General features: G+C 44.1%; 1 protein-coding gene across 6 annotated transcripts in view; it reads left to right on the top strand.

Moving 5' to 3' along the window:
* Positions 1 to 1765: 1765 nt before the first annotated feature.
* Positions 1766 to 13079, top strand: part of AMPH (amphiphysin) — a 227339-nt gene continuing 216025 nt past the window's right edge. The window contains exon 1 of one of the 6 annotated variants that reach the window (XM_070615428.1): positions 1766 to 2491. In XM_070615428.1, the coding sequence (XP_070471529.1) occupies positions 2423 to 2491 (69 nt within the window). In that variant the 5' untranslated portion in view covers positions 1766 to 2422. Of the gene's footprint in view, positions 2492 to 3619; positions 3966 to 13079 lie in introns of those variants that run through there. The other 5 variants (XM_070615426.1, XM_070615429.1, XM_070615427.1 and 2 more) reach the window with 5 other exon arrangements.

Raw genomic sequence — 13079 nt, 5'->3', positions numbered from 1 at the left:
TTTTTTCCAAAAGGGCCTGACTGTGGCTGTTGAGCACGCATTGCATATCTGCTTAGACGTTTCCTATGGCCAGAACAAAGGCCCTTGAGATAAAGGTGCAACTTCCCCCCAACATTAGCATTTCCTTAGGGATAAGCATTTTTCCTTAGGCTAGGAACTGATTGCTGCACTCACCTTTGACCACCCAGCTCACCTGTGACCACTCAGCTGGAGACAACAGACTGCCACCCTGCTGTGGTCACTGAGACAGAAGCCCTACCTGCTGTTTCCATCAATCGCTGTGCCCACAGAGCAGTCTCGCGACTATTGTAAAAGGGACACTTCAATCCTATGTGAAACACCCTCTCTGGGGGTATATAACCAGTCTGTGCACCCCACTTCTTTGGTGCCCTTTCTTCCTTTGGGAAGAAAGGCCCCGGGTTATAATCCTCAGATTTAAGCTCAGAATAAACTCTCCCAAATTTTCATTTATAGATTGGTTATGGATTATTTTCGTCGACAACCCCAATGTAGAGCTAAGTGGAAGCTGACTCCAATTCCTGGCTTCTCAGCAGTGTTTTCTCCTGAATGTTGACCAAGCGAGCAACCGAGTTTCTCTTTACTTCCCTCTGATGTTGGAAGCTGGGTGACCAGCTCATCCAGGTGTACCCAAGACTCTCCTGGTTTTAGCACTGAAAGTCTCGTATCCCAGAAGACCCTTCATTCCACGGCAAACTGGGACAAAGAGTCACCCTAAGGAAATAAGAGGCAAATGAATAGGCTGGGTATTTCAGTAACAAACCATCATGAAAGAGAGTGGCTCAAAACAACCATCATTTTGTTGTTCACCATTCTGAAATCTTGGCTGGGATCAGCCGGGCGGTTCTTCTGCTGGTCTTGCTAATGATTATTTGTGTGGCTGCATTCAGCCAGGGGTTGTCAGGAGGCCGGGCTCGGCAGGGATGCAGGGACATCTGGGCCTTGCTCCCTTTCCAGGCAACCTCATGGCCTGTCCCTTTCCAGGTGGCCTCTCCCAGGGGCTTTTTACAGTAGGGTAGCTGAACTTCCACATGGTGGCAAAGGGCTCCTCAGAGAGCAGACCCTGCCTGGCTTCTCAAGGCTCAGGCCTGGAACGGGCACAGTGTATTTCCACCATTACTTCTTGGTAAATGCCAGCACCGTGTCATTCTAGAATCAAGGTGAGGGGACTACATAAGAAGTGAATACCACAGGGTAGTTCATTGGGGGCTATCAAGGTGCCAGTCTACTCCAGAGGTTCAGTGAGAGGCTCACTTGGCCTCACAAGATTCAGATGCCTGATTCACTTCTGACCCGTTTGCTGGCCACCTTCCTTACTCTCCTCACATTCTCAGAGAGAGCTGAATATGGACCTTCGACCATTGGTCAGAGCCTTCGAGAGCTTTGGGTAGGTACAGTATAGGTCAAGTTTATCCCTGTTATTCTGACTTCTGCCAGGCCTACTGAGGATGGTGAATCCCTGTTAAGATTACCAGAAGGTTTGCAAGAAGCAGCAGGTGAGGAGGCCTGGGTCTTACAGGCAATAAAGGCCTCGAGTCTTCTCTGCAGCACTTCCTGGGGAGTGAGCGCCACGTGGAATCTCTCCTCAGGGCAGATTACAGAGATCACCAGCACAGCCCCTGGTTTACAGGAACTGACCCTTTCCAACATGGAACCTCCCTGGTCCCACTCTCCTTCTGAAGTTTAAACAACTGTCAGCATTGGTCCCTCCCTCCTTTCCTCTCCACCTGCCTCAGACTGCAGCTCTAACCTCTGCATTGACTTGGCTTCCCAATGGGCTTCCCTCCCTGCGCTGTGAGCCCTGCCATGGCAGGGCGACGTCCACTCCTTCTTGAACACACAGGATAGATGGATGGCGAGGGCTGCAGTCTCCTGGGAGACCAGCCCATCACTCTCCACTTCAGAGCAGCTGAATCTCGCCGGTTTCCACATCTCCCGGGCTTTTCCTTCCCTCTTCCCGTCTCCCCCCGCTTTTTTTTTTTTTTTTTTTGCAGGAAAGAATCGGGCCCCCTCTCACCTTCCCCCAACACAAACTGCCTTCAAAGAACCCCTGAGCTGCCTCGGAGCCCAGGACGGCTGCTTGCCTTCCTTCCCTTTCGTCTCCTGACCTCCTCTTCCATCACTGTGGGCACTATCTGCGCACTGGGACTTGTGGCTTCTTCCCTCGTTTTAACGCCACCCCGCCGCGTGTCACCGCCGGGCCGCGCGCATCCCGCCTCCGCTCTGTAGCTTTAAGCAGGTCCTCGCTCCGCGCCCCTCCCTCACCGCTCCGGGCGCTCGGCTGCTCCTAGCCGCCTCTCCCGCTCCTCCTCTCCTCCTCCTGCTCCTCCTCCTCCCGCTCCTCCTCGCCGCCGCCGGCCCCGCCGCCCGCTCTGCATCTCGCAGCCTCCCGGGCCCCGCAGCCATGGCCGACATCAAGACGGGCATCTTCGCCAAGAACGTCCAGAAGCGACTCAACCGCGCGCAGGAAAAGGTCAGAAGCGGCCGGCGGGGCAGGTGGCAGGAGCCCAGGGCGCGGCGGCGGGGCCGAGCCGGCCGGGGAGCGGGAGGCCGGGCGGCTGCGGCGCTGCGGGGCCGGGGTCGCGGGGCCGCCCTGCCCACCGCCGCGGCGACTGCAGCCAGGCGCCACCTGGCGCGGGGGGGCCCGGCCGGGACGGGAGCGCCGGGGGCGCGCAGACCCTGGCCCCGGGGCGCTGGGTCTGCGGAGTCCCGCGCTCCGCTTCCCCGGCCGCGCGCTCCCCGGGCGGGAGCCGGCCCGAGCGGTCGCAGGTGCGGCCGGGCCGAGCGCATCTCCCTCCCGGCGCCCGCTCGCCCGCGGCAGCTGGAGGGATGCGGCCGCGGGTCCGGGCGGGAGGTTGCGGCAGCCGTCCTTCCTCCGGGGGGAGTCCTGGCCGCTGGATTGCAGCAGAACGGAATGATCTGGCACAGAAGTTACCCCCAAATCTTCAGATGAGTAGGGCTGATCGCGAAAAACCACCGGCTTTAATACAGTGCTGTGGAGTGAATCCTGGAGTTCAAAACAGAGATCTAGATACATACTTTTTTTTTTTTCTCTTTCTCGCTCTCTTTTTTAATCTCTGTGTGTGTGTCCCTTTTGACGCCAGTGTCCTTCTCTGGAAGGTCAAAAATAAATATGACCTGAACCTAACAGTTCTTCTCCGCACATTTCTGCACCAAGGAGGGCGTTTCATTGCATTTAAAAAACATCTGTGTTGCACGGGTTGAGTTCTCTGGTGTTTTACAAGCCCTTCAGTAAATTGGCCACAGTAATTTATTTTTCTCCCCCAGAGATGGCCACAAACGAATCCCAGGTCCGTAGCAAGCACAGCCCTGAGCAGTTGGAGAGGTATTGTACCAGGCACTGGCTTTTCCTGTCTTCTCTGATGACCGCTGGTCGTTAAGACCTTGCCAGCACCGGGGTCTGCATTTGTGTCCGGAGCACAGGACGTTCGTATCGTAGCTCAAGCACTGTGCTTGAAAATGCACACCTGCCAGAGAGCCCCATGGTTTCTGTCAGTTGAACTGTGTTCTCTTTCACGTGGCAGTATTTTCCGTCCCCGGGATTCTGGGTGTTTAGTGGTTTCTTGTGTTCCTGGAAGTCAGATTTGCTGCGTTGCTCACTATGACAGTGAATTTCCCTCTTCAGACCCAGACCTCAGGCTGCCCCCAGTCCCGCTGACCTGAGGAGCGGAGCAGAGTGGGGCTGATGCCTTTGCTTGTTCCCGGGCTGGAGGCTGGCTGCTGCCTCTAGTCCCTCCCTCCACACATGCACCGTCTCAATGCAGTAAGAGGATTGTATTTCTTTTAATATCTACCCAAGCTCATCCTGAACTACCGTGATCCGCCTGCTGCTCCTTCAGCAGCTGAATTAGCAAGGCTGCCTGCCCCCTTCCAGTCCCTGGTTACTTGTCCAGAAAGGAGCCACGATCTTCTGGGATCCCGGCCAGGTCTGGTCATCATTTTTCCATATTTCATTTTACACACTTACTTGTGGGTGTTCCTCCCCGCCCCTCCATTCCAAGTGATTTACTTGAATCTTTGGTCTGAAGCCTTTCACTGAATCCACTTTTCATCCGTGAAGGAATTTAGCCATGCTGTCTGCCGTTTCACATATCAAATTATTTCTTAATCTAGGTCACCAGCTGTTAATATGCCAAAAATAAATGAAAAGAAAATGTCATCTGTCTCACGGAGCATTCAGGCCCTTATGAATTGTTGAAAACTCACTTTTTCATGGTTAAGGTGGAGTGTGTGTTATGATTGCTGTTGTGGATGGTGTTGCTCTTCTATGGGTCTGTGGGAGCGGAGGTCTCAGGGAGCCTTAGGCAGGGCTTCAAGTGTCCCATATTTGTTTTTCCTGGGGCAAGTTGCTGATGAAAAGTGCCCGTGGCACCTAATCTAGGAGGTTAAGACACCAAGAGGCTGAGAGTGTGGGCTCTGCCCCTGGGTAGGTTGTGCCTCCTTCCTGAGCCTGTGCAGCTCAAAGGGAAAAGCCGTGTGGGAATCCAGGATAGGCAGCCCAGCCCAGCCCGAATGGAAGCTGCTGGAGAATGGAAAGCAGAGGATGTGGCTATTGCTGCCTTCATTAGACGTCTCCTCCAAGGATGCCTTCTTTTTGCCTCTTCAGTCTCTTCCTCTTCTCCAGTGCCCAGACTCTCCGTCGCAGTGACTACGCCTCGTGTGTTCTTGAGACCCTTTGCTCCTTGTTTATACAACCGAATTTTCTGAGAAACGAGTCCACTCCCTTGCCTTCCTCATCCTCTGTGCTCCACCTAACAGCTTGCGTGCATTTTGGCTCCAGAGGCATGACTGAAACTACTCTTAGAGGTGTCTTATGGATTTTTATGAATTTAAAATGCATTTTTTCTTATTGAAAGTCTATGCAGGGTCATTGGAGAAAGAGTGAAATATACATAAAAGCCAAAAAAAAGAAAAAAATCTACCAAAGTAGGATGCTTATAATTCTACCACCCAGAGATTTTACTAGCATTTGATGTATCTCCTAGTAGATCTCTTTCCATAGGAATATGTATATATTTATACAACAAAAATAGGCTCATACGATATAGTTTTGTAACCTGTTTATTTCATTTAATAATCGTGAGCATTCTTCAATATATCTACATATTTTCCATCAATATTTCATATATTTATTTATTGAGGAAGATTAGCCCTGAGCTAACATCTGCTGCCAATCCCCCTCTTTTTTGCTGAGGAAGACTGGCCCTGAGCTAACATGCGTGCCCATCTTCTTCTACTTTATATGTGGGACGCCTACCACAGCATGGCCTGCCAAGTGGTGCCATGTCCGCACCTGGGACCTGAACCAGTGAACCACGGGCGGCCTAAGCAGAACGTGCACACCTAACTGGTGAGCCACCAGGCTGGCTCCTCCATCAATATTTTAAATGACTGAACAATATTGGAATGTATGGATTTTAATGAACTCCCTATTTTTGGGCATTCAGTTTCCAGCGTTTCTGTATATAAACACAGATCAGTGAGGAAACTTGTGGGGAAAAGGCTGGCACACATCGTTAAGTCTTTCCTTAGATAAATTTCTAGAAGAAGAATGATAATTGCCTTTCAGAAAGGTTGTATCAGTTTACATCTCACTAGCAGTCCACAAGATGATTGCCAACACTGGATCATAAAATTTGAAACAATCTTTAGATATGTCATTGGAAAAAATTAGTTGCTATTTATTTCATTGGTTTGATTTTTAAAAACTGAACATAACTTTTTGCATTCCTGTTTTTTCATTTGCAAATTATATGTGTATGTTTTTGCCCATTTTGTGTAGCATCTCCATCCTGGTGTTTGTAAGGGCAAAAACTTTATCAATCCTAAAGGTTATAAACATTCTGCCGTCTTTTTCTGTTTACTTTTTAAATTTTTTGATGATATTTTTCTCCTATAGAGATTGTTTTTATTAGGTTTATGTTTGATGTATATTTGCTTATATTTGTCGATTGATTTCAAAAGCTTTCTCATTTGGGTGTTGAATTAGTCAAAAGCTTGCCGCTTGTAAGTCTCAGAGAACTCAATTCAGACTGACTTGAGGAAAAAAGGGAATTTAATTACTAAAAATAAAAATATGGCTCTTGCACATATAAATTTAAATGAGGTTTTAATATATAAATATGTATTTGTGCATGTGTGTATTATATATATTAACTCATCTGATTCTATGAAGTAGGCACTGTTACTGTCCCCGTTTTATAGATGAGGAAGAGGTTAGTAAGTGGTAAAGCGGGAGTTTGAACCCGAGCAGTCCAATGCTTTGCCATTACATGATGCTGCCTCTTAGAATTATAAAAAGGGCAGGGGTAGAAGAACTTCCTACTTGCCCCAGAAGAACCAGGGGCTCAACCGCAGATGTCAGGGCTCGGGTGCCTTCTCCCATCTCTCATCTCTGCCATCCCTTCTGCCAGCCGCATTCTTGGGCAAATTCTTCTCTCTTGGTGGCAAGATGGCTGCCAGCAACTCTAGGCAATAACACGTTTCTCCTTCAATGTTTACAGAGAACTACTCTGAATAGCTTTCATTGGCCCAAGTGGGACCTTGTGTCTATCCTTGGAAGAAAAAAAATCTCTCTGGCCAAGGGCCAGGACCGTAGGTTGGATTGGGCCTGAGTCACAAGCTGCTGCTGAAGCTAGGATGGAGAAATTCTCCCCGGACCACGTGGACTGATGGTGCAGGATGAGGGGAAACCAGAGTACAGAAGGTGGGATGGATGCTGTGCTGGAAAAATAAGAAGTATCTACTGAGGCATACTTAAAAGGCCTTCTCTGTCCCATGTTTATATTAATAATCACATATTTAATAATTTATAATTTGATATTTGGTTTAAAATTTCCTATCGAATTCATATATGCACAGTTTAAAAAATCAAATATTAGTGAAAGGCTTACTATGAAAAATAGCAGACACCTGTCCTTCCTCTCATCAACTTCCAGTCTTGTTTCCTCAGAGGCAGCTCTTAAAAATATGCTTATGTATGGGCCAGCCCGGTGGTGTAGTGGTTAAGTTCGTGCTCTCCACTTCGGCAGCTGGGTTAGCGGGTTCTGATCCCGGGCACAGACCTACACACTGCTCATCAAGCCATGCTGTGGCACTGTCGCACATACAAAATAGAGGAAGATTGGCACAGATGTTAGCTCAGGGCCAATATTTCTTGGGCAAAAAGGGGAAGATTGGCAACAGATGTGTTAGCCCAGGGCCAATCTTCCTCACCAAAAAAAAAAAAAAAAGCTTCTATAACTACTTCTTGATCTATGCTTTCATGTTTTGTGAAGATAGGGAAAGATTTAGCTTTCTTACATTCATCCTTCTACTTCCACGTCCCTTAGTCGTATATTATAGCAAAAATTGTTGATTGCTGAGATAACATTTAAAAAAATTAAAGTATAATTTTCATTGAAGAAAGTATACAAATCTTAAGTATTCCTCTTGGTGAATTTTTGCATATGGAAATCTCCCTAACTGCTACCCAGGTCAAGTTATAGAATGCTTCTGTCATACCAGATAGCCATCATCCCTCATGCCTCTCCTGTTCTTTGTCTTTTTTTATTTGTACCTTTGTAATTCCTTTACTGTACTTTCCCTGATGAGCATCTTTTCATGTACTTATTGGTTTGATATCTTTTTTGTGAAATGTCTGTTAAGGTCTTTCGCCTATGTTTATTTGGGTTGCTTGTCATTTTATTATTGATTTGTAGAAGCTCTTTATATATTCAAGATATAAGTCCTTTGGCAGATAGACATTTTGAAGAAATTTTTCTCCCAGAAAATGGGTTGCCTTTTTACTTTCTTAATGGTGCCCTTTGATGAGCTGAAGTTGAAAACTTTTATGAAGTCTTATCTGAGGATTAAATTTTTCATTCAGCTTTGAGCTTTCCCTGGAGTTAATAATTGCCTTTTCCCCCCATTTACATATTTTTGCATGAACTATTTAGAATTGCTTATTCTGGCTTCATCAGATCTGTCAAATCATATCAGTATTATTTTCAGAGGTTCAATATATCAGATAACGTAATTGTTCTGTTTTCTCCAACTGAAGGACCTTCCCCACGGCCCCTCCTTTTGGACACTCTTTTGCTGTGATCTGGGCTGGTTTTTTCTAGGCCTGCTACATAGCTGTCGTCCTGGGTCTTTCCCAGGATGTTGGGGTCAAGGAAAGGACTTGAAGCCTCCTCTATTGTGTGTTCCCAGACTTTCCACCAGTCTCCTGTTCTCAGTGTTGGGCTTCCTCCTCACTTTCTGCAGGACTTGGTTGCCCCAGGTTCTAAGCCTGAGTGTGTTTGTGTGTGTGACTGTGTAGTGAGAACTGGCTGCTCTTTCCTTGACTGCCCTATACAGACACCTTTTTTCCTAGCTTTCTGTGTTCTGCTGAGTTGTTTCCATTCTTCCAGCTCCTTTCTGCTTCTGTAAAATGTATCGAACTCTCTTAGCCACTAGTGGTGCCTGCACTGTTTTTGCCCTTGTGTGCTCAGACCTTTTTTATTCCTTTTCTGTCATTTTAGTTGGGTTTTGGGAGTGGATGGACATAAACACATTCATTCAGTCTGTCTGTTTATCCATAAGCATTTTTACTTAAATATTTAATCCCTCGGGGATTTATTTTTTTGGTCCATCTTTTTCTATTTTTGAAATCTAGTGACATTTATTTGGTCTTAAGCCTCCTTGACCTCTATGCACTATTTAAATTGGCAGAGAGCTTTAGACATATTTTAACATTTAAACATTTTTTTTTTATCATGCCTCTGGTGAGCAGAGAAACATTTGATATAATGCTGACCTCTTTAGGCATTGATTTTTTGTTTTTCTTTTGTTTAATAAGGGAGTTACACTATTTAAATTCTGAGGATATGTCCAGTTTGATATTCTTTGTGCCAGTTATCTGTCCCAAGTGATTATTATATGATAGTCTTAGGTACAGTTTTTTTTCTTGCATTATATCTTCCCAACTAAATTGTAGGTGCTTGAGAACAAGGACCAAGCATCTTGTGAATTGTATGTATTCAGTGATGTATTGATGTACTGATTTGACTTTCTGTATTCTTGCTTGTTTATATCCCACCCCTGTAAACACATGGACTTAAAGCATCCTTCCACATTATCCTTTCTCTGACTTTTGTGAAATTATTGCAAAGGTTTCCCTGTGTATCACTGTTGTCTACTCTTTCGTTTTGTAAAGGTAGTACATCAAATAAAATTATCCTTCTGGGTTCGTACATGGTAGGACCTCCATCAATATTGGGTCGAACTGTGCTAAAGTGTCATTTTTGTAAATCAAACAGTAAAATATTGGTAGAATCATGTGGTTCAACGCAATATTGACTGTGTGATATGGCAAGAAAAACAATGCAGTCTCCGTCTGTGTGCCTAATTATGTGACATTTGTGGTTTGTTTTGCATTATTCCCTTGCTGATGCCCACAGTGAGGTTTATTCTCAAAGAGAAACATGTAGATGATGTTTGTGTGTGTGTGTGTGTGTGTGTGTAAGTAGAATTGGGGAAGGAAGGCCTGGCTCTGGCCAGGAGATTCTTTCTGTGGGGCCCAGGGCCTTGTCTGTAGAAGAGTAGCTGTATGACCATGTTTGCATCCGAGGACACTTTGGAGACTGAGTCTCTGAGGCCGTCCAAGGTTTCCCCTGTTAAGATCATCTGAAGACTTTCTTGTTGCCTGCTTCTACATTGTACAAGCTTCTACCTTCTTGTCCACTAAGATAGTTTCTCTAGCTGTATTAGATACTGCCCAAATTACAAATAATGCTTATGAGGACATTCTTTTCTCTTTAATTTTTTAAATTTTTTTAATTTAAGTTAATTTTTATTGAGTTAATGATAGTTTACAATCTGGTGAAACTTCAGTTGTACATTAATGTTTGTCACTCGTGTTGTAGGTGCACCCCTTCACCCTTTGTGCCCACCCCCCACCCCACCTTTCCCCTGGTAGCCACTAATCTGTTCTCTTTGTCTACGTGTTTAAATTCCTCTGGCTTATTTCACTTAACATAATTCCCTCAAGGTCCATCCATGTTGTTGTGAATGCGACGATTTTATTCTTTTTTATGGCTCAGTAGTATTCCATTGTGTGTGTGTATATATATATATATATATACCATATCTTCTTTATCCAGTTATCAGTTGATGGGCACTTATGTTGCTTCCACGTCTTGGTTATTGTAAATAATGCTGCAATGAACATAGGGGTGCATGGGACTTTTGGAATTGCTGATTTCACGTTCTTTGGATAGATACCCAGTAGTGGGATGGCTGGGTCATATGGTATTTCTATTTGTAATTTTTTGAGAAATCTCCATATTGTTTTCCATAGTGGCTGCATCAGTTTGCATTCCCAGCAGCAGTGTATGAGGGTTCCTTTTGCTCCACAACCTCTCCAACATTTGTTACTATTTGTTTTGGTTATTTTTGTCATTTGAATGGGTGTAAGGTGATATCTTAGTGTAGTTTTGATTTGCATTTCCCAGATGATCAGTGATGATGAACATCTTTTCATGTGCCTATTGGCCATCCGTATATCTTTTCTGGAGAAATGTCTGTTCATGTCTCCTGCCCATTTTTTGATCAGGTTGTTTAATTTTTTGTTATTGAGTTGTGTGAGTTCTTGATATATTATGGATATTAACCCTCTGTCGCATGTATGACTTGAAAATATTTTTTCCCAGTTAGTGGGTTGTTTTTTTGTTTATGTGGACGTTCTTGACAGAGTAAGGTTTCTTTCCTTCTTTTTTTTTTTTTTACACGCAAACGCTCACACAGTCATGCAACCTTCTTTCTCTGGGAAGGTATACAATAGGGAGTCAGCACTGTAGGACCTCAGATTTTAACATTAGTAAAAGTTGCCATTCTTCTTTATAAGATAGCAATATTGTGTATGTGTGCGTGTGAGATTCATAAGCGATACTTTAATGGTCAACTTGTCAGTGGACCAATACAACTTAAAATAGCTGACATACTTGTATAAATAATATGGGCCACTTTACTTAGGGTATAAGATTAGGCCCCATTTCTTTGAATATTCAAATTAAATGATTTCGACATCCCATCCAATTTGTCATGAGAAGCTCTTCCTCCTGCCAACACAGGAGTCCTTGTCTTGTGATAGGTTCAGAAACCCTTTAGGGAGTTTCCCCTCTTTAAAGGAGTCAGTGGTTTTGACTATGGATTTATGGAAAAGGATCTCAGAAGGAGTCCAGCATTCAGATGTCCATCTTGTCCCCCGGGTGAGCATTGCAGTGAACAAGGGACACAGTGCCCTCGCTCATGGTTCTCACAGTGGGGACAGGGGCAGGAGACCTTTCTCTCCAGGGTTATACTCAACTCTGGTCATTCCATGCCACAGCATGCCTGAGTTCTTTGTCAATGGGCTCATCATTTCCAAATACTCTTGCATATATACACGTACAGCTCCCCCACTCAAAGATTTCCCCATGATGCCAGGATTCCTAAGTTAGGAAAGATTTAATATTGGCAAACACTGATTATCCATCCCATTCCATTCCACTCCACCCTATTCCGTTTTAAGAAAATGCCCGTGGGGACATACCAAATTGATTTCAAGTCTGCAGTTTGAAAATACTACCATAGAGGACCTCCAGCATCCTGTCCTGTAAGTTGACCTTCCTTTGGGCTACACAGTCCATTCAAAGATATGTGAATGTGTGTGTGAGTGTGTGTGTATGTGAGTGTGTGAGTGTGATTAAGTTTCAGACAAAAAATATTGTGAAGCATTTTGGCAGGGGGTGCGTAGAGAAGGGAAAGAGTATTTAAAAAAATGATATATTCTGACATTTTAAAGTATGGGAATTTCCATTTTACTATTCAAACAGAATTTCTGATTTTTCCAGCCATTTACACTAGGGGCCATCTGAGTAGAACTCCTGAGGAAGTCAGTGGACCTGTGGGCTTCTGTGAAGGGGATAACAGATGTAAATATTTCTTGTGTTGCAGATATAATTTTCCAGACATTCTCACTATTGGCTAGTATTTACATAATGAAAGTGGCATTATCACAGAATTCAAGGAATTTACCCATGAATGAATATATTAAGACTATATATATAGCATTATGCAAAATTAAAGTGATAGTAATCACGATTTCCTGGGAACATATCCATGGGCCAACTTTTAATATAGAAATGCTGAAACTTCTTTCTTATTGATTCAAAATCTAAATTTAAGTGTAGTACTTCAGTAGATGTATTTCCTGAATACATATTGAGAGAATCTCTTATTAGGAATGATGTTGAATAAAGCCAAGGATAAGATCTTAGTTTTGAAATATTTGCTATGCTGTAGTCATATATCACTTTTGATTACTCTAAAGCTACTTAGAGCGATGTACATAAATCAGAAAACCAACATTTTGGTCATTTTCATCTTATTCCCATATAGTTATTTGGTTAAAAGTTTACTTCATAAGTGAGAAGAACTTGAATATGTTTATATCTGTATGTTTTTCTCTATCTTGGGGTGCCTATAATGATTTAACCAAATACGCATGGGCCCATGCATAAGTGTGCTTTTATTATGGCACCTAACACTCATTGAGTAAAGGATGCTAAATTTACATACTCTAATAGTTATGTATTCTATTGTGAAGTCAATCTGGTAGAATTCATTTGTTTATTTAGAATCATTTATTAAGAATCTAATGCACTTGCAAGATACCCGTAATTAGCAGTCAACAAGACCATCCTGGTTGAGCATACCGACCAGCAGGAGTTGGTAGAGAGATAAATCTTTGAACGTGAGATCTACATAGTTATTAGTGAAAATCATAATTAAAAATTCTCTGAGGGAAAAAACCAGTTTATGTAACTAGGGGACTAACCTAGAGTGCGAGGAGTGGACACACCTACCCAAAGAAGGTAGATTTGAAGCAAAGATCCTAAGGATGAGTTGGAGCCATCCAGGCAAGAGGACTGGGTGACAGTGCGGTGACTAGGAGTCAGGAAGCGTTCCATTCATCAGACTCTTTGCCCTTGTTCATTGCGGATAAATAAAAGCCATAGAATGTAGATATCAGAATC

This window comes from Equus przewalskii, chromosome 4 (assembly GCF_037783145.1).
Source record: "Equus przewalskii isolate Varuska chromosome 4, EquPr2, whole genome shotgun sequence".
Classification (NCBI taxonomy): domain Eukaryota; kingdom Metazoa; phylum Chordata; class Mammalia; order Perissodactyla; family Equidae; genus Equus; species Equus przewalskii.
This window is presented reverse-complemented; position numbering and strand designations above follow the sequence as displayed.